The sequence below is a fragment of the Halichoeres trimaculatus genome, unplaced genomic scaffold (assembly GCF_033239565.1).
Source record: "Halichoeres trimaculatus isolate MK-OKI-2021-1 unplaced genomic scaffold, fHalTri1.1 fHalTri1_scaffold_4, whole genome shotgun sequence".
In the NCBI taxonomy this organism is placed as follows: domain Eukaryota; kingdom Metazoa; phylum Chordata; class Actinopteri; order Labriformes; family Labridae; genus Halichoeres; species Halichoeres trimaculatus.
Genome location: NW_027437182.1, coordinates 28,015,416 through 28,039,325, shown reverse-complemented (window position 1 = coordinate 28,039,325; position 23,910 = coordinate 28,015,416). Strand labels below are relative to the sequence as shown.

The window sequence follows — 23,910 nt, the reverse complement described above, 5'->3', positions numbered from 1 at the left end:
GTTCAACAATTCGTTTTCTTCAGTAAATAAGGTTGTGTTTTTTTATTTTGATAACCAGAGCACATGGCACTTGAACAGCAGTGTAAAACATTTTGATTGCATTGACATGTACAAAAATGTCTATAAAACATCAAAAAATCTTGAGAGAAATGGAACATGTACAATAAACTGCATCCATAGACATCTTTATGGAACCAGCATAGTAACTTTTCTTTATCATCGTACTTGTTTATGTGTACTGTGATCTATTGTATCAGGACATGGCTGTCACCAAAGGTTTTACAGTGCTTAGTGGGAATGGAAATCGTACATGTCACTGAATTTGTAGTTAGTTTCACTGACTTGGCCAATGGGCAAACTTTTGCTAGCAACAAGAGGTTTAGGTGAATCAAAAAATTCTGAATCTTCAGTCTCCTCAGGTACATTAGCAACTCTAGGTGAACGGGAGGAGTCAGTGGTGCTAGACTGTGTTTCAGTTTGTGTATAATATACCCATGCATTTGATGAACCAACAGAGGCACAGGCCTCAGTCAGGTAAGAGCTCCCAGGAAGGTCTAAAGAGCTGAGGCTGGAGGATGAGGAGGAAGAAGTACAAGGCGGTCGAGGTTCATGCAGGTTGAGTTTGGACACCAGTGGTTTACCAATTGACACTGGCTTCTTTTCCTGTACTTCATCATCCATGTTAGAATAGGTGTAATGGAGGCAGATGGTGAATGTGAGTTCCTTCTGTAAACAAAAGAGGACATTTTTGAATGAAGCACAAAATAGAAAGGTTTCTCAGTCAAAGATACTTGCCATGTAATATGCCTATGCCTATTAGTTGACATCTGACTGAATTAGTTTAATATTCCACATATTATTGATATACTGACGTTAACACCGACAGTGCTCCTTCTCTGACAGAAATAAGATAACCTATTATAAATAAACAATAGCAAGTGTCTGACCCTGAGTCTCTGCAGGCTTTGGACGCGTGTGAAAAGACTCGGAGCCTCCGTTGCAGAAAGGTTTTCCTCAAGCAGCATAAAACTGCCAGCTTCCAGTAGAGTCTCCTGGTTACTTTTCTTCAGATCAATGTCAACATCCTGCAAAAGAGAAAAGATTATAGTTTATATAAGTCCAAAGTAAGAAGTAACTGTTAAAGAAGGTGGCATGTTGTGAGCTTCCACTTCACAGGTATGAAAGGTCTTAAAGGCAAAAATCAAGTGTGCCCTTTGTACCCTTTTTCATGTATTTACACACCTCAGGGAAGTCCGTAAGCTGAGCAGAACAGGAGACGATTTCTTTGGGTTGCTCAAGAATCCTAGTGTAGATGACCATAATGTTAGAGAACTCTGCAGCAAATCCAAGCTGCACCTTTACTCCGCAGTCAAAATCCAGGTAACGGCTCTTTGGTAGGTCTGTGATGAAAAATAACTGAGTTTGGTATGCCTTGCTCTATTATGTCAACATTACACAGTCCACAACAATTATAAGCACTTTTGAAAGTTTAACTAATTGTGGCTTATGTTTTCCAGAAAAGAATACCATGAGCAATAGCCCACTGCAGGTTTCGGGCCGACTGGGAGGCAGAACAGTCAGAGGCCTGTATCTGGTCGGTGAGAGAACGTCGTTCTGAGAGATTACTGCGCAGCTCCAGAGCCTGCCTCCCTTTTGTGATCTTACAATGACCCATATCTGGGAGACAGAAAACACAATGATGTTGCTAGGTGTGTCAGTAGCACAAGTTGTTGAGCTAAAAAATAAATTTAGGATGTCCTGGCTTTTCAATTATAGAGAAAAATACCTCAATGGTTAGTTAGAAAAAGTTGTTACAAAACCTGTGATTAAAAAAGAGTCAGATTAACTTTAACAAACATCAAATAAAGCGAAAGTGGATCACATATATGTGCACAGAGGCAGAAGTTACCTGGAAGCCATCTAATGATGCAGGTACAGTCTCCATATAATAGAGCAGTACAAAGTGCTGAAAGGAAATTCCCCTACTCCTCTGTATATACTGGGTCATTTAATGCTTCAGAATGTCAGTGACAGCCATAACTTCCCTAAAACATATATGGCTTTTTGCAGAACTAGTTCATGTAAGTGTGAAAAAGGCAAAAAATAGAGCAATTATACTTCTGATGCGTGCTCCACATACCTTCAGCCACTCTGTCCAGCATGACTGTGACTTTCTCATCTTCACAGACTCGTTGCTTGAGGAAACTGATGAAAATGCCATTTGACACGTCTTTTCTTTTCACTTCATATGCCTCTGCGTCCACACATCTAGAAAAAAAATCACGCAGAAATAAGCTCCATCCATCTGCTTCCAAATCTGTATAAAAACAAAGCAGAATATCAGGCGCAAGGACGCCAGTATATGTCATCTGACAGAGAACTTACGTGGCATATCCAAACACTATATTAGCTGTAACCTTAAGTAGCCCTGGTTGTACAATGACATCATCATTTGGGTTCCTAAAAAAGAAATCATCTGACATAAATGGGCATTCATTATGGAAAATAACATTCTTTTATTAATTCATCATTTTACAGGAATATTCAGACCTTTTGCGACACATGTCCAGCAGAAATACGTTAAGTCCTGTCTCTTTCTCCTGCATCCTGGTCAGTATGTTCTGCACACACAAACAGTGCTCTGACGTGTAGGAGAATGGTGCATCTATGGGGACCATGAAACTGTTGCCAAAATTCTCGTAACCATGACCAGCAAAATAAAGCAAGCCTAGGGAAAAGTAAACAAGTGTTATTAGCTTAACATGAAAAGCATAACATTAATAAATGGCAAGGTATCATTTGTTTTAAATAAGCATTTCTTTAGCTTATAATCAATTACATTCAATGTTACTTGTCTTGTAGAGGCTGAGAATTTTAAAGGATGGATTACAGTGTAAAAATATAAAACAACTTTTGAAGACATCCAACAAATAGTCTAGTTGGGCATGACACTGACCATAGACTCCCTTGTCAAGCAGCAAGAGGAACTCTGTAACAGCGCTGTGCATCTCCTGCCAGTTGAGGTCGAGCAGAGTAACCACCTTAAAGTTCATCTGTCTGAGGAGGTTGGTCAGCTCGTGGACATCAGCAATGGGGGCACACAGCTGAGTGTGGTAGACATAGTTCATGTTGCCAATCAGAAGAGCAACTTTGTCTGTTGCTGTGGGGTGGGTGGGGATTGTTAATAATGTGGAAAAGTATGTGTCTGATTTCAGGGTTTATTTTAATCCCCAATTAATGTTTTGTGACTTGGGGGCACAATACATTAATTGGTATTTGGGGGCAAACTCACCATAGAAATGTTTGACTGATGTGGGAGGTTTGGTCATCTGTTGTAGTTGGTACACTTCTGCTCCTGACCTGTGGACTTCTTTTGAGTCTGTCAGCGCAGTTAAAAAATATTACTTCATTATCATATCCATTACTCTATGTACAAAAAATGAATGAAAATGTAAAACCATGGTGCAAAAAAAGGACCAAAGAACCACAGTCATAATGAAGTTCCTCTATTTCCTCCTGAATATGCAAACACAATGTTTGAAAAAAAAATACCTGGCCCACGATCGACTTCTACCCAGATAGAGCTTGGGCCTACATAAAAGTGCAAACAGGAAGTTATTTAGAGTACAGAAGTGCACTCTTGCTAAAGAGTGGCTCAGAGTCTTAATATGTAGACACTGTTTGTGCTGATTTTTTAAGATTTTTGATGACATTCTGAAAATAAAAAATTCAGAGCCTCACCAATGGTCACTGTTGCTGTGTCACTCCAGGCCTCATGATACAAATTGAACACTTTACATTTGTACTGTCCTCTGTTTTCTGTGGTCACACATGGGATCTACAGGAAACACAAGAAACACTATAGTCACAACAAGGCATTCATGAATGGGTGTCTTTGAAATTATGAATTGAAAAACAGGAGCCAGAAAAAAACTTCAACAAATTACTGTTATCTGAGAAACACCACTATGTCAAAATGCTGCAATTATTACACTTCTAATACAAAGAATACGTGTGTGGGCTTTTTTTGTCTTTTTTTGACAAAATTATATTTTAATCATCTTTTAACCCACTTCAGTGATTCAAGAGCACTCCAATTGCTTTTTGAGAATCCTAAAATAGGTGCTTCTAAAAGCCAAAAAACACACGAAAATCTTGGAAACTATAAAAATAATGACAGGCTATGTCAACTCCAAATTAATTAGTTGTAACAGACAACTTCTAAAGATTATCCAGTGATCTGAACTGTTTCTTTGCTGTCAAGTACCCTGAAAGACTGTTTTACCTGCAACTTCAGACAAAATCATTACAAGTGTTAAAGATGTAAAAAAAATATTTCAGTGTCAATTGCAAAGAAAGCAGCAAGGCCTGATGCATGTAGATGCATTGTCTTTCTTTCTTTCTTTCTTTCTTTCTTTCTTTCTTTCTTTCTTTCTTTCTTTCTTTAAGAGAAAATTGCAACTCTGCTAGTTCCATAATGGTAAATAACCTTCCAGGCTTCAGTCATTGCGCCATAGTCTATATAATAAATAGAAGTAGCCTCTGCAAGTCACGCATCTTTTCCTGAACAAAGTGATGAAGCCAGGAGCCATATTGGAAATGCTGACCCAAAAAAGCAGGCTATGAGCCTCCTTACTTACAGCTATAGGGCACCAGACGTGAGCTGCTCCCTTAGTAGACACATATATTATACCTTTGTTATAAAAACTTCATACATAAGTCCATTGACCAAAGTCCCATCTTTAAGACCATAAAGATATCATTACTTTCCTTAGTGGTAATAAAATTTCTAGAAAAATCCTGCTAAAGAGGCATTCTCTCTATTTTGCCTTTGTGGTTATTTTTCTAACATTCTCATAGTTCTCATGTATCTATAAGCAGGTAACAACGATAAAAAAACACCTACCTTGAGTGTTGGTGACTTATGCTCTTTCATGGGCACAGTGTTGTGATACCACTCATACTGTGGTGGAGGGTTGGCGTCTGCATTACACACCAAGGAAAGCGTGTCGCCCTCAGACATAGCTTGAGACTGAGGCTGACGGGTGATTCGCAGCCCACTCAGTGAACCCTGAAAGAGACTGCTGCTGCAACCTGAGATGTGAAAGATTAGTGGAACGTTGAATCATTTGATGAAAAACAAAATGCAAACATAATGAAAGTACAGAGGAGACAGGATATACCAGCAGAGAGGACGCTGCAAACTTGAGCCCACTGGGAGAAGACAAATTTTTCTCCATGGCTGACCCTACAGATGTAGTGACCTTCGTGATCCTGAGCTAAAGGGCAGAGAATCAGCTCTGGTGTGGATCCTGTCTGATCCAATACCTAAAACATGAAACATACAAAAATAAAATCAGCTGGCCTTTGGAAATGACCATTTAAATAAGAAGGCACATTTTATTTAGTATAGCACCTCTTATAGAATAGGATCACAGGAAAATATAACAATGAAAACATAGCATTGTCGAAACATCGAAATGAAATCAAAGGACACTAAAAGAAATAAACTAAAGCATAATTACAACATTAGTGTGATCAAGGTGAATCGGAGATCTGATCAAATAAATGTGTCTCTAAGAGCAGTTTCTGATATGTATGCATCAAGTAACACAGAAAAACTCCTGTCAGATAGATAGGAGGACAACCAATCCAGGGATATCCAAGAGACACCCCCCACTGCCTCAGTCTCACGGTGATCAACCATATCAAAGGCCAAGCTGAGGTCCAGCAGCACCAAAACAGAGTATTCACCCACATCAGAGGACATCATAATATCATTGGACACACTCAGGAGAGCTGTTTCAGTAAAGTGCTTCTGTCGGAAACCAGATTGAAATGTATATACAAATATGTAAAGCCGAGACAGTAGTGACCTGTTAGGCAACAACTTTCTCCAGAATTTTAGAAAGAAAAGGAAATTTAGACAAGGCCCTTTAGTGGTTTTTATAGTGTGATATTTTCACTAGAGACGTTTTTGTCTAAATTCCATCACATAATACGTTCTATAAGTGACTAAAGGAGGCAGATTCAACGAATAGATCAACATTATATAAGGTTTAATGTTTGATCTTTACCTCTGCCAAGAAAAATGGTCAGATTGCTTTGCAAAACAATACAAGACAACTTCACGATAATTTCTGACTGATGTTAAAGTACGATCCAGATCCTGCCAATATTCTGGATACTAAGATCCTGAATATGAAATATGTACTGGGTCATCATAATTTTCAACACTGTCAGGAAACAGTTCTAGTAAAAATCTGCAACTAACACCAAGTTGTAGCAGACAGTCTGCTGAAAGGGAGTATAACATTAAAGTAGGACTAAAGTGTTGCATGACAATCACAATATGCTTGGTGGGGGTCTGCGTTCTCTGAGTGCTTTTCTAGTTATACAATATAGCCAAGAGACTTTTGACTGACCTCCTCTTTTCCTTTGAACCACTGGTAGCTGAGTCCAGGTGGACCTGAGGCTCTGCAGGTTAGTACCACTCTGCCCCCTACTGTGGTCTGCTGAGACTTGGGCTGCACTGTGATCTGTATCAGCTCTGCCACTGCACACAAATGCAAACACACACATATAGAAAGAAGCACGTAAGACACATGCAAGCACACGCCACAACCAAAAATGCCAACAGCCATGCCATCCACAGTGCTTTTACAAGCTTGAGCATGTGGATGATGATTAAAACTGGTTAAGAGAAACCCACTTAAAATATAGACACTAGTGGCCATTCAAGACGTAATTTACAATGACTGTATGCCATCTATTGCAAACACTGAATTTGAATTAGGATACAGTGCATGATTTCTAACGCTTTTCTCGTAATGTGATTACAACAATGGGAAGATGGGACAGTGATATCACCACCAAAAGACTCTTTCTACATACAAATATCACTATCACTTTCATCCTTCACATTAACCAGCTCAAATCAAGGGCTAGTTCTGCGGTTTCTAAGCAAGGAACGATTTTGAGTAACAAGTCTATCTCAGGCATATGTTTGTAGTTAAAGAGATGTGTCTTGTAAAGCATTTCTGTAAACTTGCACCAATCACTGGTTCCTTTACCGATGGTGAGGTACTGCACTGCTTCCTGGTGATCAATCTTCTTCAGGCAATGAAGCAGGAAGTCAAGGGAGCAGGAGCGATCGGCCAGCCATGCCAGGAGGGTGCGTCCAGGGCTGCCTGCGGCGGTCAGCACCTGGAGTGAACAGGTTGTCAGCTCCCCCTCACTGCAGGGAAGGAAGGAGTCCAGAGGAAGTGTCAGTATGGGTGATGACAGTCAACAGGGCAACCAGGTGCAAGGGGAAATCCCGAAAGTAATTTCAGAACCGTAAAGAATTGTGAAAGAACAAGTTGATCACACTTCAGCATGTTTGAAAAAGTCCCTAAAAATGAATCACCAGGGCACTGTATGGAGTGTACTAATGGCTGACACAGGCTATTATGCTAACTCATACCTTTGTGGCTACTTTTCTCTCACCTGCAGGAGAGTTTTGGTTGCTCAGACACAGCCTTGGCCAGCTGTCTCCATCCACAAGTTCCGTTGTCCAACATCTTTGACAGCCTCTTAAGGACTTCTTCATTCAAAGTACCGATACTCATTTTTCCTCCCAACCTTTTCCCGTTTGTGGCCACCAAATACCCAAGAGAAGTGAGGATGTTCAAGTCACCTTTCAGACATTTGCTTACCTCAGCAGTGCGACTCGTAAAGATGACACACGAACCGTGTACCTGTTCGTCCCGCGGCTGGTGAAACTACACGCTGTAAACAGAGGGTTATATGGTGGTCATCTTCACAAAAATGTCCGTGTAGTCTAACGGTACAAATACACAAAAAAGAAGTTGAAACCTCGTTGAGAACTTACGTCGCGCGCTCATGAAGCCACAAAATTACATGAAAGTCGTTTTGACTAAATCACTACGACGTCGACAAATCATGCGAAGCCACTTATAGTCGTTTCCGCCATGAATGTGTAGCCCAAAAGTTTTGGACTCACCGGATTAAAAAGTGAAGTTTTTCAGTCGATATGTAGACGGGTCTTGTGTCTTTCGCATGTAAAACGTTGTCAGGTTAATTTTTCACCCCGACAGACTTCCACTCTTACATGATTTTGTTCCCCTGAGCATTTGCTTCTCATTTCGGTTCCTTCTTTTGGCCATCATAATTTGCATAGACCATTGTCATGGCAACACTGACAGAAAATGATCCGGTTATATTACCTCTATATTCAAAAAAGGAGGCCGACGAATCGCTTGCTTACAGCTTTCTTTCTTTTTTATACCATTGTGATACACTAATGGCAAAGATAAAAACCTTGCACTTACTTTTCGCTCTTGTATTGATTGAACCCTGTTTTATGCATTTTATTTTCTCATTGATATTGAATGTCTCATTTTGAGGATTTTTTAAACGCCCTCTTAAAATAACTGTAATTACAATGCTGCTGATGTGTTTTTAAACTTGCCTTACCTGAGTTACATACCAATCACTAGTTACAGAATTTCAATTTGTAGATTAGTCCTTCTTGAAATGCAATATAGCTAAAGGTGGAACATATGAGTATTTGCTTTTTTCCTAGTGACTCTGTAAAACAACCTAATATGGAAAGTCACGCGAAATGTCATGCATTTTTTTTCTCTATAAAACCAAACCTAACATCATCTCAAAACACACATTTCAAGAAATTATTTTGGTTTCACAGCAGTGGCACAGAGGTAGCGTCATCATCTTTTAATTGGTAGGTTGGGAGTTTGATCCCTGCTCCTGCAGTGACATGCTGAAGTGTCCTTGACACAAGCACAGTGCTCCTGCTTCTTCTACTGACCAGGTGTGTGGATGAGTATTACTGAGTTAGCTAAAAGCTGGAGGCCCTTTACCACAGCAGTCTGGGTGAATGAGACTTGCAGCAGAAGGCCATATCAGTGCATGAATTAGACAATATCTTAGAACAAAGCATAGTTGCCTCTTTTATTTGGCTGATGAAAATGGAATTAAATCCCATCACAACAGCTTTTAAATTTGAAAGCCAACATTTCTATGACAGCTACACAACTCCTGTTACCTGTAAAGATAAGATAATTTTTTAAGGACAACCTTATTCTGGACATATGTTGGAATCCACTTTTTTATGAATGTGGATTACATTTACCTCCCCTTTAACATTTTCAAACACAAAAAAATGGCATTATTTTCATTTGTGTTTGAGTATTATCACCAAATAGTCTTTAATACATAATCAAACAAAACACACCAGATGTGGCATTGAGTCAGCACAAAGGCAAATATTCATTTTGAAGTCTACACTTCAAATGCATTGTGTCATGTTACTAGGTTCACAGAAGTTAGACCCTATTAGTTCAGTCCAGTCCTAAAATTTCTTCCCTTTGTGAAGTCTGTTGTGACGCCAAATATTTTCCTTCCTCAAACGCTTCCAGTATTCCCAAGTGTCCGATTCTAGCTCATGCAGCTTTTTTGGCTCTCCAAGATTCAGCTGGAACAACCTGGGAGGAAAAGAAAACCCTATCAGTCAAGTGAAAACACAATAAAGACTAATAGTGTATGTTAGGTCATATAGAAGGGTTTGACACAAGAAGAGACACATTCTTTCAATGTGTTTAATGCCTTTTCAACAAGAGATTAAAGAAAAACCTCAAGAGGATCAAACAGAAAAGGGATGTGTCAAACAAAAGAGAAACAAAAACTTTGATTAAAAAATGTTACTGGATACTACAAAGATTTTTCAAAGTATCCTGCATTTTCCCCCTCAAATACAAGGCAAAAAGAAGTTGTCTTGAGAGAAGAAACTAGCTCTCACCACTCTGGATATTCCTCAGCAGGCTTCAGCTTTGGGTCTTCTCCTTGTTTGAAGATGTTGACGCCTACTGCATACGAGGTCAGTCTCACGGGGTCTTTGCACACCTCTGGACCTTTCTGCTCTTCTTTTACCCCACCTTTACCTTTCCCTTTGGTTGCTGTTAAGTACAATACAATTTTTTTTTAATGAGGAATAATTATAATAAAATTCTAAATGTTTCAGAGAGCGAAAGTCCAGTGAAAATCAAAATAAATTTATTGTTATTATCTAAGTAACGATGAGAGAATCTGCAATATGCTAGAGTGTAATAAAGCAAAATATAATCTCATCCACCATCACTGAATACCGAAGACAAATGTTCTCTTTACTCACCAACTTTTTTAGCATATCCGCATATCTGTATTCTGTTCAATGAGTGCGTCGTGTCCAGCAACGTCGTTGCGTTGGCGTTAATGCATTTAGTTAAAGAAGCTATCCTGAATAAACCGTTTCCAAACATTTTTTCTGTAACGAAGGTTAGCTGGTCCAGTTCAGCATGTTGCAGATGACATTCATAACTCCTTTTACTTCCGTTTACTGATCAGTCTTTGGCGCTATGAAAACAATGTACTGCCTCCTTGTGGACGGGGGAGAAACTGAAAGTCAATTGGAGTAAACGGGACAGGCAGCGTTGGAATTATTCCACCTTAACCCAGCAGGTGGCAGCACAACCAAACCTGTAGTTTACAATAATAACAACAGAGAAGAAGACTAGAAGCTACTTCTCCAAGATGTCTGAATACGCGACAGCGCAGAAAAGTGTCCTGAAATTAAAAGGTATAGGGGAGATTTCAGCAGGAAAAAAGTAAGTCTGGACATTTTTATGAAACAATTTATACTCAGAGTGTTGTGAATGACAAAAAAATTGAGCTAGAAGAGAGAAGATTACTTGACTAGAACGAAGGCCAAGCCAGTGTTAGCCTTAGCTTGTTTGTTTTCTGTGGCCACCCTAGTTTTACGGTAACAGTTCATAAGCTCCTGACAATACTATCAAAAGCAAAGTAGCGCAGACTCATCGTGGTTAGACTGATAAAATGGTGTACGACTAGTCAGAGGGAGACTTAAATATTCTTATTGACTTGAGGCTCCCTAAATCAAATGTTACAATTCACTCTGTTTTTCAGGAAGAAGAAGAAGGATAAAGAAAGCAAGCATCGCTTGGAGCAGGTCGTGACTAACCAAAATGATGAGGAGGTGAAAACCAAGAAAGTGTACCTCGACAAAAGGACCCCAGCACAAGTTGCTTTTGACAAGATGCAAGAGAAAAGGGTGAGTTTTACTTCTCCGGTGATTGATTTGTTATTTAGGGCTCACAAATACTAATTAAGTATTGTGTGATCTCGTCCAAAAAGCTGTCACCACTTGAAACCTTTACTGAAATTACCAACAATAACCAAATAGTAACTAAGAGTTCAGGAGTCTGTTTATGGGTATGAATCGGCCTAACTGGGCAACGAAGCTCTTCAGTGTCCTCACTAATGGAGCAATGAGTTGTGTTGCTCCTGGAAGCACTGCTCTCTAAAGAGTTTGCTTGTCACATTTTTTTCTTCTTCTTGGGCAGTTAAAGATCCAGGGTGTCACCTTTGGAAAACATGGTTATATTACAGCCTGGTACTTACCTGAATTTTGAATCTTTCATCCTCTGATTTCCACATGAATCTATGTGATGTATGTGAGTAGAAAAGTTTAAATACAGAGATCATGTTGCTCTCACATAATAATTGGGAGTTTTGTTGAGCTGCAATAGTGGATTGGTGGAGACTTGTAGTAAAGTGATAAAAGTTTTGGCCACAGCATGTCGCTTACATGAAATATTTGAGAGCCTCAAAGATACCAAATGTTCTATTTGTGGGATTGATAACTTTGATAAGTCTTGATCGCTCCTCCACAAGATTTCCTGTTCTGTTTTGATTCAAACCTTCATGGATATGATCTGATGCAGAGATTAACTAAAATATAGAACTTTTTGGTGTGATACAATTTGGCACAATTCATTCTGTGCATTTCGATGCAAATTGATAATTGACTCCTGAGTTAATTTTTTACTTGATATTAGTGGTTAAAAAGTCAACATAACATCTCATAGTATAAATTTGAAAGTACCATACCTACTTTAAGACTGAATTTAAACATACATTAATGCCTTAAACCCTCACCCATGCCTAGGTGTCTTTCTGTTACAGGTAATTTGATGGAGGGACATGCAGCATGCTTTAAACAGCACCAAAATCTTGCCTCTTCTGCACAACAACTTCTTTTCTCTAGTTTGAGAAAAATTTAGTGCACTCTCTGTTTACTGCTGTCTGTTTGGTATTGCACTCAGAGCTATAAAAAGAAACCATGTAATGGATCTGTGACTGTGAACTTCACTGTAAAAGCTTTGTAACAAAATGGGCCATAGATTTCCTGACAAAGGTAGACTTCTCTGTGTTGTGGCTGTAAAGTGTTAAATATCAGAAACCACTTGTGCTGCTGCATGTTAATGTTGGCATCATAGCACAGATTCAGTCATGGGGTCTTTACAGGTGGAATATGTCTCAAAGAAATACTTCAACGAACTGGATCACAACTTGAAAATTAACAACTTTGGATGCTGCAGACTGGTGCACTCAGATCTTTACTGATGGAACAAGAGACTGATTCAGATCGGTTAATTTATACAACCTTACTTGCTATTGTCGTGTTTTTAACTGTTCGGGTTATATGCCTTGAAGAGACTTTCCTTGATTTATGACACTAGGCATGGTAGAATAATACTATCCTGAAAAAGACTTAATTAGCTGGGTACTATAGTAAATGATGCTTCACAGTCAGGCTTTAAAAGTTCAAATCTTGTCATGATGTTTATCAGACCTTCACAACACAAAGTACAAAGTTCGTGTTTGCATACATATGGTGATGACCCGTAACAGGAACACAGTGTGTTCTTACCAATCTATCCACCTCTATTGCCTATAAATACGGGATATTGGATAACAGCCTTTGTAATTTAATGGAAGAGCAGTTAAGCAGAACTTGGATGAGTAATGATTCTTTCTTGAGAAAAGATAGATAAAACGTACAGCATTCTTATTTTTATCTCTTTCTTTTTTCTCTAAAGCAAATGGAAAGGATTTTGAACAAAGCGTCAAAGACACATAAACACAGAGTTGAGGTAAGCTACTTTAATCTTTGTTTTCAACATTTTTTTTGTATTGAAAAAAAGGGATGATGGTTAACTGTCAACTGTCAAAAACCTGCTACATATGAAACAATCTCAAAGCTATTGAAGGAGCATGTCGTCAATAAAATTTTTTGTTATTTGATTTGTTTCAGGATTTCAATCGCCATCTGGACAACCTGACCGAACATTATGATATTCCCAAAGTCAGCTGGACCAAATAGGAGGAGAATTTCATTTATCCTTTTTTTTTTCCCCAACATTTTTTATTAACCTTCTTCTAAATTTACTATTTAAATTTTTTCAGCTGGCATTCATTTTTGTTGTGAGTTCTGATGTATACAATAAAGGCTTTTAAAGAACACACATCAAAGGCTATGTCTGTTTTTTAATCACTGAGCATGTTAGCAGTGTTTAACTAGTTAATAAGTGGGAGTTGAGTTTAAAACAGAAAGGGGAAAAAAGTCAGACCCTCATCATGTGCTTTGATTTGAAGAATAAACATTTAATTGAACTGCAGTTCTGGAAAAGTGGAACACCAGAAAAACCAGAAGAACAGGTACAGTGATGTGTGTATAACCATCTGTTATGGCACAGAGTGGACATCTGAAGGTACCAACTCATCGTAAAAAAACAGTATTTAAGACAATTCCACAAAACAGTTGGTGCAAAGACAAAAAGCTTGTGGTACTGGAGTGCAGATTGAATTACTTTACACAGTACATTTAAAATGTTCAATTTATTTTTAACAAATGAAATGGATCTGGGTTGTTTTTTTTTGTTTTAACCGAAGCAGCGTAGCAAAAACATAACGTGGTGGAAAATACACTGCATAAAAAGCTGCAACAAACAGCTCAGGATTAACAATTTATTGGATATGCAATGTTTTTGTTCCAGAAAATGTTTTATGACAGTCCAACTTCATTTATCTTCATTAAAATACCTCTTCCTCTCATTGGAAAGGGTATTTCTATGTTTGGTTGAGTTACGTATGTTTCCAGAGTTCACTTTGGCCCCAGCATCTCACTCGGCTTCACCCACTGATCAAACTGCTCCTCGGTCAGGTAGCCCAGCTCCACAGCCACGGCCTTCAGCGTGGAGCCTTTCTTGTGAGCTGTCTTGGCGATGGTTGCAGCCTTGTCGTATCCAATGTGTGGGTTGAGTGCGGTGACCAACATGAGGGACTCATTCATGAGCTTGTTGATCCTCTCTGTGTTGGCCTGGATGCCCACCACGCAGTTGTTGGTGAAGGACACAGATGCATCACCAAGGAGCCGAGCAGAGTTCAGCACATTCTTAATCATCATGGGCTTGAAAACGTTGAGCTCAAAGTGTCCATTGCTGCCTCCGATGGTGACGGCAACATGGTTCCCCATCACCTGTGCAGCCACCATGGTCATGGCCTCACACTGGGTGGGGTTGACCTTGCCTGGCATGATGCTGCTCCCTGGTTCATTCTCTGGCAGGATGAGCTCACCCAGTCCTGAGCGAGGTCCTGACCCAAGGAAGCGGATATCGTTAGCAATCTTCATCATGCTTACAGCCACGGTGTTCAAGGCTCCGCTCAGCTCCACCAGAGCATCATGGGCTGCCAGAGCTTCAAACTTGTTGGCTGCTGTCACAAATGGCAGGCCTGTGAGAGAAGCAACAGTTGAGGCCACTTTCTCTGCGAAGCCAATACGGGTATTGAGTCCTGTTCCAACTGCTGTGCCCCCTGCTGCCAGCTCATACACCCTTGGCATGGCAGCCTTCACTCTCTCAATGCTGTACTTCACCTGTTGGACATAACCCCCAAACTCCTGTCCCAGCGAGAGAGGGACAGCATCCTGAGTGTGTGTGCGTCCAATCTTGATGATGTCTTTGAACTCTTCGGCTTTAGCAGCTAGAGCATCATGCAAAGTCTGCAGACCAGGCAGCAGGACGTGATGGACTTCTGTAGCTGCAGCAATGTGCATGGCAGTGGGGAAAGTGTCATTGGAGCTCTGACTCTTGTTCACGTGATCATTAGGGTGGACGGGATCCTTGGAGCCTAGCTTTCCCCCCAGGATCTCAATGGCTCTGTTGCTGATCACCTCATTGACGTTCATGTTGCTCTGAGTCCCAGATCCAGTCTGCCACACCACCAGAGGGAAATGATCATCCAGTTTACCTGCTGATACCTCATCTGCAGCCGCAACGATCGCATCTGCTATCTTTGGGTCCAGGCCGTAGTCCTTGTTGACTTCAGCGGCTGCTCTCTTCAGAATACCGAAGGCCTTGATTACTTGGATAGGCATTCTCTCGGTCGGTCCCCCTATTTTGAAGTTCATGGTTGATCTGACAGTCTGGGCACCGTAGTATTTGTCAGCTGGTACCTTGAGCTCGCCGAAAGTGTCGCGCTCGAGCCTGAACTCCGAGCTGGCCATTCTGGTCGTGCAAAAAGGGAGTTTTGAGTTAACGCCAAGTCTTTGTAAAGTCAGGAGGTTGCAGTTAAACTGCTGAACGCGACTCAGAGACCGAAACATGGTTCCCATTAGAGGTGAATCAGGGGGAGGTCAGTGCGCCCGTATACATTGTAAACTGTCATTGGGTAGAGAGGAAACTGATCAAGAGTAAGCCAATAGTAAGGAGAGGAAGGCGGGACCTCCGCTGAGGCTGTCGAATCGCGTGGAGGTGATCAAGACCCTTATCCTGATTGATAAAGCCGTCTTTAATATTGAACCCTTTTATTTCCGGTCTGTAAACCAGGGTCAATTTCCTTTACAAAATAAAAGCTTGTTTATTACATAATTTAGTCTTTAAAACACACTGTCCAGAAGACCAGCATTTCACAGATTAAGATCAACCTTTCAAATTGAAAGTTTGCATCTGAACATTTACCTTTAAAGCCTAGACATAAAGGTTGTTCTCAAAGTCTAAATGAGTGCTTGTGACTTGGTTATTCTACCTACTGCGGTTGCAAAAAATGCACGTTTTTTTCCCACATTGTAAACCTTTTGCAAGTGGCAGTTTCGAAAAATTATCATGAAAATGCATTGTAAATAAACCTTCAAAAGGCTCATGATTGCATAGTTGATTATTTCAACACTTTTCCATAATGGATAATGTGTGTATTTACAGTTTATTGCCTTGTGTATTGTAAAAACTAGGGTTCCAACATCTTATTACTTCTGAAAAATCACAATTTTCAAGACACCCATTGTCCAGGAATAGGGGAAATGTATCATCCAAGTTTTAAATCAGTTTGTGTTTTATTTTTAGGAATTTTATGATTACACTTTGTAGGAAGTGCATATAAAGAAACTTACTGATATTATAAAATAGAATACTAAATTATGCAGTAAGATTTATAGATAACTTTTTTTTATTTGAAGGGCAACTTTCAAGGTTTATGCAGGTATTTGGTTTCACGTGTTATAATCTTTATTTTGAAAATTGCACACGACTCATTAACGGAAGTGTTGAGCGTAGTTTTGCTAACTTCACTATGTTAGCTCTTCTCGCGGTATCGTTGGTATACTGTTAGCTTGTGAGCTAGCCCCATCGTTTCCAGGTTTCGTGTCGTCCTGAAAAAAAGGCAAACGAGGGGAGACACAGACAGGCTACGCAGCTGAACACTTTTTAAATCCAGGCTGCACCGAGGAGCGGGACAATGCCGCACAACTTCCAGGCCGGAGACCTGGTCTTCGCTAAAATGAAGGGGTACCCCCACTGGCCAGCCAGGGTAAGCAAGTATCGTTAGCAGCAGCCGGAGGGGCGGAGGGGATGAGCGGCACTGCATGGGACGCTGGAGAAGGTTCTGTGTATCCTCGACACTGAACATGGATACACATCAAACACATACGTACCGCTGTCTGTGTTTATTACTTTGTTGACGAGCTTCCTGTCAGCCCAACAGTTAGGACCCGAGCTGCACAATTTGAATGAAACGATGTTGGCCTCTCGTTAATCTGCAAAGAGACGACAAGCGGCGAAGCTAGCGTTATATTATTGGATGACGTTTGGGCGATTTAGTTTTATGATGAGAAGCCCTCTGTAAATCGACATCACTGTTTAATGCACTCCTCTCTAATTAGATATCACACAATTCAAAATACAGCCACAGTGGTTTGTTTTCCACGTTAGTGTGTACGTTAACTAGTGGCTATGGTATGATTATAAATCGTTATGGCCTCCTAAGTTTTATTTTATGTTGTTTGTCTCCAGATTGAAGATGTTGCCGATGGGGCAGTGAAACCGCCGCCAAATAAAATCCCAATTTTCTTTTTTGGGACTCATGAAACGTGAGTAAACATTTTACTGTGATAAGTTTAACTGGTTACTGATTGCAGACGCGTTTGAAATCCAGACTTAAATGAAATTGACCAACGCGATCTCATATCTTCTTCTGTTGCTTTGTCATGCATGAGACGCTTAAGAAAACTTTTAATTTAGTCGCTGATCTCATTTGTTTGTAGGTTACACATCCCCTTTGAGCTCAGTGGGGTGAGAGTAAGACTAGGAGCAATCGCTAAATTTATACAATACTAGTCTTCTCTCATAGCGTCCATCCTCTTGTTATGGTTTCCAGTGAAGCAGTTTGGGCGTGCAGTATGTTTCAGAGAGATGTGTTGATATGTCTGCTCTGGCATCAGACACCATCTGTTTGACAAGATGGCACCTGCTGTATATTAATTCATCACTAGGGGGCATATTCTGCTACTACTTCACACTCAAGTCAGCAGAGAGTATCTTTACTGTCAGTGCAAACCTGTTGCTGAAAACACAGGGGTGGTTTTATATAGGAAGTAATACTCATCACTTTTCATTTGTGTCTTTCTTCTTAGAGCATTCCTAGCACCAAAGGACCTTTTTGCCTATGAAAAGTACAGAGAACGCTATGGGAAACCCAACAAACGCAAGGGATTCAATGAAGGTTTATGGGAGATACAGAACAATCCACACGCCTCCTACAGTGCTCCACCTGTGGTAGGTTTTATTTTATAAAATAAAAGATAAATCCCTTAGCAGCCAGATTTAACATTATTGTCCTCTCTGTCTGTGGAATGACGATTGTGTTTATTTGAAAGATACCTGTGATAATCTTTTGTCTTTTCTCATTGGTCATCCACAGCCAGCCAGCTCCTCTGACAGTGAGGGCAACAGTGCCAGGGGAGGAAGTGATGATGAGGAGGAAGAAGAAGAAGCCCCCATGCCTCAGAAAGCAGAGTCAGGAAGTGAAGTGGACTCAGATTCTGGGAGTGACGATCAAGGAAGGGGAGCAGCTGTGAAGCGAAAGCCACCTCCTGCAAAGGTGATTGGTGTTGAATTTTACTCCTGGAGAAAATAAATTACTTAATTGAGCTAATAATTCACAAATTCATTAAATAACTTTACTATGAATTTGAAAATATGTTCCAAAAATATTTTTACAGGAGGAGGTTGTGTTTTTGGGGACTGTGAACAACATAGCTCAAAAAGTAACAAACAGATCTTGATGAAATTTTCTGAAAATGTTCAAAATGGGATAAGGAAGAAGTGATTAAAGTCTGGAGGTGATGAGGATCCATGTCTGGGTCCCAGACTTTTTTAAAGGATTCTTTATCATTGTGAGATAGGGCCGTTTTCACCATACATGTAAATAACTCCACCATAAACGGTGGGATTGCTTTGCAAAACAATACAAGACAAGGTCACCATAATTTCTGACAGATGTGAAAGTACAATCCAGATCCTGGCAATATTCTGGATACTTGGATCTGGAACATGAAATATGTACTGGGTCATTATAATTTTCAACACTGTCAGGAAACAAATTATCCCACAAACCTGGAAATAACACCAAATTGTAACAGACAGTCTGCTGAAAGGGAGTATAACATTAAAGTAGGAAAATATGCTTGGCGGTGGTCTGAGCTCTCTGAGTGCTTTTCTAGTTATGAATGCAGCAGTGATACTGAACTACTTTCAAATAGCCAATAAATTTGTACCCGCGATCTTGTTCTTTCGGTCACTACCCAAAGCTCATGACTATAGGTGAGGGTGGGAATGAAGATCGACTGTTCGCATTACTGCAGACGCTGCACCGATCCGCCTGTCGATCTCTCGCTCCATCCTTCCCTCACTCGGGCTACATATTAATGTTTATCAATTGAAATTAAGGGCCTTATAACAGATAAGCTATATTATTTCTGTTTCTATGGTTTTAATCAGCATTATTTACACTAGTTTCATTGAACTACTTTAATTTCTGTTTGAGTTGTCAAACACAATATACCTACTTTAAGTCAATGTTTTCAAATTCAAACTATTTCCCAATAAAACAGTTTTCTGTATGAGAAACAAGAAACAAGATTTTGTCCTTAGGATAATTTTAACTAAAAATAGTCTTTAAAAGCAGGGTGACCTCATTAAAACAGTTGTCTTTTATTTAGATTAGTATAAGTTTTAATTTACTCCAGAGTATCTTGACTCTTCTTGCAGCATCCACTCATTACTACAAACATGCAACCTGTTTTTGTCTTTCATGTCTGTTTTTGTTTGACCAGTTAAGTGCAGCACTCATCAAGGTATTGACAAACTCAGCCTTACAGGCATTGCTTAATGTAAATCTTTTTTAATAGAGCTGAAGTACAGTTGTTAATACTGTTTCTTTTTGCGGTTTGAAAATTTGTGTTTTTCTGTCTTAGCGACCACCGCCTCCAAAAAAGGCTCGGGGCTCATCCAGTGACCGAGATGAAGAGAGTGGATCCCCCTCTGAATCAGAACCCACACCCTCAGACTCTGACTCTGGAAAAAACAGTGACCAGGTATTGACACATACCTACATACAGGATGTTATTGCAGATTGATGTAAAACTCAACAGCTAATGATTTAAACTGTTTTTCTCCCGCAGGATTTTACTCCTGAGAAGAAATCTGGTGGACGAGGTGGGAAGAAAGCAGGGGGAAGAGGGAAGAAGAAGGTGACCCATCAACCAAAATGATAAAAGTTTTCAAACTGAATTTCTTCTTTTATCTCCAACTTGTATGATTTTTTTTCTGTGACTTTGCAGAAGGCTTCCTCTGGGTCAGACTCAGAATCGGGATCAGGCTCTGAAAAGAAAGCAGCAGACAGCGACTCAGAGGATGAGAAACCTCGACCGGCTCTGTCAGGCTCTGAATCCCAGTCTGGTTCAAAGTCTGATTCAGATTCAGATCCACCTCCCAAGAAGGGTCCACAAGCACGCAAGAAAGGTGTGCAGTCCGTTTTATTCAAGCTCAGTTCTATAAATTTCAGCAGAATTTTTGGGAAAAAAATGTGTAGTTTGAAATTCTAGGATTTTTTTTCTACTGCTTATGGACTCAGTTTATCCCCCTAACCCCCTCACCCCCACATCTACAGAAAAGCCTGCACCAAAGCCTCGTGCACGGAAACCCAAACCAGCTCCAGCAAAACGAGCGCCTTCATCATCCTCTGACAGCGACAGGTTAGCTTTCTCTTGAAACAGTCTTTGTTTTTGTTGAACAATAAATCCAGCAATGTGAACAATGAAGAAAATAACAGCTTGTTATTAAAAGGCAGCTTTCCTTTTCAGTGACAGTGAAACCGACCACATCAGTGAATGGAAGAAGAGAGACGAAGAGCGCAGACGAGAACTGGAGGAGCGCCGGAAAAAAGAGGAGGCAGAGGAGCTCCGCAGGTTACGCGAGAGAGAGAAGGAGGAAGAAGAGAAAAAGAAAAGAGACAAGGATAAGGGTAAAAAAGGGAGCGACAGTGACAACAGCAGTAGCTCCGACGAAGGTGTAGATGATCACCCGTTGAAGAAGTCCAAGAAACCCCCTCCACCCCCGATCCCTGCGCCCTCAGACTCTGACTCTCCACCACCAGCTGAGGTACCGTCACATGATACATGTTAATTAATAGTTTAACATACATCCTGCCTCATTTTGAATAACAAGACTGCTGTTCAGTGAAGATGCCCCTAAGATTTGCATCTTGTTTTCATAAAAAAGGCAAAGAAACCATCCAAGAAGCCTGATCAACAGAAGAAGGCAAGGATAAAGAAAGAAAAGGAGCGAAAGGAAAGAAAGGAAAAGGAGCTAAAAGAGAAGAAAGCCAGACGGTCAGAGGAGAAGTCCAGAGCTAGGTGAGTTCACAGTGGGAAATTCACTACAGTATGCAAACCTCATTAGAAGAACTTCATTAAGAATTAATGCACACAGATCAAAGAGGTGCCTCTCACTCTCTTTCAGGTCCAAGCCTGAAAAACCCAAACGCAAACCAGAGAGGCAGCCAGAAAAAAAAGTGGAAAAGAAAAAAGGTCAGTGTTTAGAACAGACCACTCACGCTGTGTTTGTATCCTACAGCAGGTTGAAGGACTTACGTATACTTTAACAACACAACCAAAATAAGTTCACAAACACAAGTTAAACTGATTGTTTTTGTGAATGGTGAAAGTGTTATTTTGAAAAATATATTGTCCTTCCCTTTCACATGCAGAGCCATCACCAGAAGAGAAGCTACAAAAACTCCACACAGATATTAAGTTTGCACTAAAGGTGGACAACCCAGTGAGTAACATTCAGTGTTTTAGTATAAAGAATTTTATTTATTACATTAGCTTAAAAACTTAAAAAATATATATTTTTTAATGTTTGTTGTCGCTCTTTAGGACATAGAGCGGTGTCTGCAAGCCCTGGAGGAACTGGAGGCTGTGCCTGTTACCAGCCAAATTCTCCATAAAAACGCTGAAGTTATCGCCACTCTCAAAAAGGTGTGTTTGTCTACTGTGACAGTCCACCATAAGAAAATGAAATATTAAAGATCTGAATAATTCTCAACTTCTCTAATGATCATTTTTATTGTCCTATAGATCCGACGATATAAAGCCAGCAATGCAGTCATGGAAAAAGCCAGTGAAGTCTATAACAAGTTAAAACTTCGCTTTGTTGGCAAGCCAGTGGTGGCAGCTAAACCTAAATCAGACAACATGGAACTAGAAGAGGATGAGAAGCAGACAGAAAACACAGGTAAAAAGGAATAAAGTAATACCTTGGATTCTTCTTTCATCTCGGTTAAAATACCTGTGTTTATTTATTTATTTATTTATTTAATAATTTTTATGTGTGTTCATCTAAAATTTCTTTTTCCAGACTCCAATCCAGTTAATGGGGAATCTGAAGAGAAAAAGGATGACATGGATGTAGAGGAAAAACCAAAATCTCCTGCTCAAGAGGAGAATAATGATGAAAGTGCTTCAAGTCCAAACAGGTGGATATGACATGTGAAACAGCTCACTAAAGTGACTATATGTGTAAACATGGAGCCTGTTTGCTAATAATATTAAAGCACATATGAGCACTCTGCTTTTTTAATGTACAAGTTAACACGAATGATGTTTTTCTCTTTAGGTTGAGCCCAGGCAGCCCCCCTGAACACACTCACACGTATGAAGACACAGAAAACTCCATCTCTGCAGAGACAGAGCCACCTGCTATAGAAAGCTGAATGAAAGACCTTTCACCACTTCTGCAGTGGACCAAGTGCTAAAGATGGTGGCCTCTTTGTTTGAAGTCTTGCAGTACTCCTGACCCAGAAACAGTGCTTCACACACCTTGCATTTCCTACTGTATCTGTTACACCTACGTTGACGTTTTGGACTTTTTTTGTAGTACGATGATATCGAGAGGGCCTGGCTGCTTAAAAAGTTTGGTCCGTTATTTATCAGATCTAAGAGGAAAAGAAGGAAAGCTTACTAGGTTGATAGTTTGTGGCGCCGTGTGAACCCCTTTGTTTCGGAGATGTACTTTTCCTTTTATACGATGCTTGGCCCGTCCTGGATTCTCACCCTGTACCTCCCTGCTCTTGGCTACTTTGTCTTTCTACCACATGAACTCCTACTTTGGTCTTTCATACCTTATGTATATTGAATGATTACATTTTTAGCATTTCTATCCAGAATATACGCAGGGGGGAGTATGGAATGAAACTTGGATGATATTTGTTTGGGAAATCGGGCAGAAAAAGAGCCATGATGTTAATTTTTCACTTGAGAATTTTTGTGCTGCTCTTGCAACTTGTTTTGTAAAGCCTATAGAACATCACAAAGGCCTCTTGACTGTGTGTATGGCATTGTGAGAGTGGTAAAGTACTATTTGTCAGTCTTTTATGTTAAGTATTTTTTTTAATATCTGGTCTCCTTCAAGTTAATCCACTCTAAGATGTAAAGCCATTAAGTGAGTCACTCTTAAAACCGTTTTCAAACTGAACTCCACCCACTTTTATAGCCTTGTTTGCAAATATTTGCATCTACAGTTGTCTAAAATAATAATTGCAGTGGAGTTGAACACATTGCACTCTTGTCACCTCATAGTGTCTGCTTTCTGCTAGCTTGCTTAATATATGGAGTAACTGTACAGATTAAATCTGACCTTAAAGCTATTGAGATCTCATGTAGCTGCAGCATATTTTGCCATTTTACGTCATACGCATACAACAGGTGTTTTTAGTGCTATGTAAATTGGTATAGCATTTCTATCACTGAGTTGAGACTTGAATAAAAATCTCAGCATGGTTTTGTTTCTTTCCAATTTTTCACCCCAAATTATCCTTTAGGATAACAAGGCTTTTGTTGAAATCAGGTGTTTTGTACATCAAAATGCTGTTATATTTCACAGGTTTTTGGTCTTTAACAGTCACTCTTTTTTGTGTGCAACACAGCCTAATGCACTTAGAAACTTGCTCCACGCTTGTGAATAGTTGAAATGTGTCTTGTTCATATAATTGTTTTACAAATTTAAAAGGTACAATCACAGGAATTTAAATTTCGCGTTTTTTTTATTTCAATAAATTTTGTTCATGTTTTCAAACTGGTGGTGTCACTTCAACAGTTTGCTGTTCTGATCGGGGGACCTAGACCTTTAATTCCCCTGATTCCCATATGAGTCT

The 23,910-nt window shown here is 39.9% G+C and overlaps 5 protein-coding genes across 9 annotated transcripts; 2 read left to right on the top strand and 3 right to left on the bottom strand.

The window, feature by feature from the left end:
* Positions 1 to 37: 37 nt before the first annotated feature.
* On the bottom strand, positions 38 to 8,172 carry malt2 (MALT paracaspase 2). 5 transcript variants are annotated; one of them, XM_074668376.1, is made up of 17 exons: positions 7,698 to 8,172; positions 7,489 to 7,585; positions 7,074 to 7,237; positions 6,426 to 6,556; positions 5,184 to 5,328; positions 4,907 to 5,094; positions 3,742 to 3,838; positions 3,553 to 3,591; positions 3,293 to 3,379; positions 2,957 to 3,160; positions 2,551 to 2,728; positions 2,386 to 2,460; positions 2,141 to 2,268; positions 1,528 to 1,677; positions 1,243 to 1,400; positions 948 to 1,085; positions 38 to 726 (listed from the first exon to the last, which is right to left on the bottom strand). In XM_074668376.1, exons 2-17 carry the CDS (start codon positions 7,560 to 7,562, stop codon positions 289 to 291), a joined length of 2,394 nt encoding a protein of 797 aa, XP_074524477.1. In that variant the 5' UTR covers positions 7,563 to 7,585; positions 7,698 to 8,172; the 3' UTR covers positions 38 to 288. The 5 variants fall into 5 exon arrangements, with proteins under 5 accessions (XP_074524477.1, XP_074524476.1, XP_074524475.1 ...); XM_074668375.1 differs by having other exon boundaries at positions 7,489 to 7,770; positions 7,874 to 8,172; XM_074668374.1 differs by having other exon boundaries at positions 7,489 to 7,763; positions 7,874 to 8,172.
* A 769-nt stretch (positions 8,173 to 8,941) lies between these two features.
* mrpl54 (mitochondrial ribosomal protein L54) lies at positions 8,942 to 10,416 on the bottom strand. The gene is made up of 3 exons (XM_074668500.1): positions 10,196 to 10,416; positions 9,824 to 9,980; positions 8,942 to 9,509 (listed from the first exon to the last, which is right to left on the bottom strand). The coding sequence occupies exons 1-3, from the start codon at positions 10,320 to 10,322 to the stop codon at positions 9,377 to 9,379; spliced, it is 417 nt and encodes a 138-aa protein (XP_074524601.1). The 5' UTR covers positions 10,323 to 10,416; the 3' UTR covers positions 8,942 to 9,376.
* Positions 10,417 to 10,528: 112 nt separating this feature from the next.
* fam32a (family with sequence similarity 32 member A) lies at positions 10,529 to 13,381 on the top strand. The gene is made up of 4 exons (XM_074668501.1): positions 10,529 to 10,667; positions 10,987 to 11,131; positions 12,963 to 13,016; positions 13,178 to 13,381. The coding sequence occupies exons 1-4, from the start codon at positions 10,594 to 10,596 to the stop codon at positions 13,244 to 13,246; spliced, it is 342 nt and encodes a 113-aa protein (XP_074524602.1). The 5' UTR covers positions 10,529 to 10,593; the 3' UTR covers positions 13,247 to 13,381.
* Positions 13,382 to 13,448: 67 nt separating this feature from the next.
* Positions 13,449 to 15,601, bottom strand: fh (fumarate hydratase). The gene has a single exon (XM_074668499.1). The coding sequence runs from the start codon at positions 15,533 to 15,535 to the stop codon at positions 14,027 to 14,029; it is 1,509 nt and encodes a 502-aa protein (XP_074524600.1). The 5' UTR covers positions 15,536 to 15,601; the 3' UTR covers positions 13,449 to 14,026.
* Positions 15,602 to 16,478: 877 nt separating this feature from the next.
* hdgfl2 (HDGF like 2) lies at positions 16,479 to 23,831 on the top strand. Its single transcript, XM_074668948.1, has 16 exons — positions 16,479 to 16,725; positions 17,208 to 17,284; positions 17,828 to 17,969; positions 18,115 to 18,294; positions 19,670 to 19,789; positions 19,877 to 19,945; positions 20,036 to 20,216; positions 20,365 to 20,449; positions 20,558 to 20,855; positions 20,976 to 21,109; positions 21,216 to 21,283; positions 21,463 to 21,533; positions 21,635 to 21,736; positions 21,836 to 21,992; positions 22,116 to 22,233; positions 22,374 to 23,831. The coding sequence occupies exons 1-16, from the start codon at positions 16,654 to 16,656 to the stop codon at positions 22,468 to 22,470; spliced, it is 1,971 nt and encodes a 656-aa protein (XP_074525049.1). The 5' UTR covers positions 16,479 to 16,653; the 3' UTR covers positions 22,471 to 23,831.
* The last annotated feature ends 79 nt before the right edge of the window (positions 23,832 to 23,910 follow it).

Coding starts and splice junctions, on each gene's coding strand:
- malt2 (XM_074668372.1), bottom strand. CDS start 7,610: ATGAGTATCGGTACTTTGAATGAAGAAGTCCTTAAGAGGCTGTCAAAG. Junction 3,380..3,552: donor AGAAGTCGATCGTGGGCCAG/GTATTTTTTTTT, acceptor CTGCGCTGACAG/ACTCAAAAGAAGTCCACAGG. Junction 2,729..2,956: donor GCTTGACAAGGGAGTCTATG/GTCAGTGTCATG, acceptor ACTTTTCCCTAG/GCTTGCTTTATTTTGCTGGT.
- mrpl54 (XM_074668500.1), bottom strand. CDS start 10,322: ATGTTTGGAAACGGTTTATTCAGGATAGCTTCTTTAACTAAATGCATT. Junction 9,981..10,195: donor CGGATATGCTAAAAAAGTTG/GTGAGTAAAGAG, acceptor TGTACTTAACAG/CAACCAAAGGGAAAGGTAAA. Junction 9,510..9,823: donor GCTGAGGAATATCCAGAGTG/GTGAGAGCTAGT, acceptor TTTTCCTCCCAG/GTTGTTCCAGCTGAATCTTG.
- fam32a (XM_074668501.1), top strand. CDS start 10,594: ATGTCTGAATACGCGACAGCGCAGAAAAGTGTCCTGAAATTAAAAGGT. Junction 10,668..10,986: donor GAGATTTCAGCAGGAAAAAA/GTAAGTCTGGAC, acceptor TCTGTTTTTCAG/GAAGAAGAAGAAGGATAAAG. Junction 11,132..12,962: donor ACAAGATGCAAGAGAAAAGG/GTGAGTTTTACT, acceptor TTTTCTCTAAAG/CAAATGGAAAGGATTTTGAA.
- fh (XM_074668499.1), bottom strand. CDS start 15,535: ATGGGAACCATGTTTCGGTCTCTGAGTCGCGTTCAGCAGTTTAACTGC.
- hdgfl2 (XM_074668948.1), top strand. CDS start 16,654: ATGCCGCACAACTTCCAGGCCGGAGACCTGGTCTTCGCTAAAATGAAG. Junction 20,450..20,557: donor TCATCCTCTGACAGCGACAG/GTTAGCTTTCTC, acceptor TTTCCTTTTCAG/TGACAGTGAAACCGACCACA. Junction 22,234..22,373: donor AGTGCTTCAAGTCCAAACAG/GTGGATATGACA, acceptor TTTTCTCTTTAG/GTTGAGCCCAGGCAGCCCCC.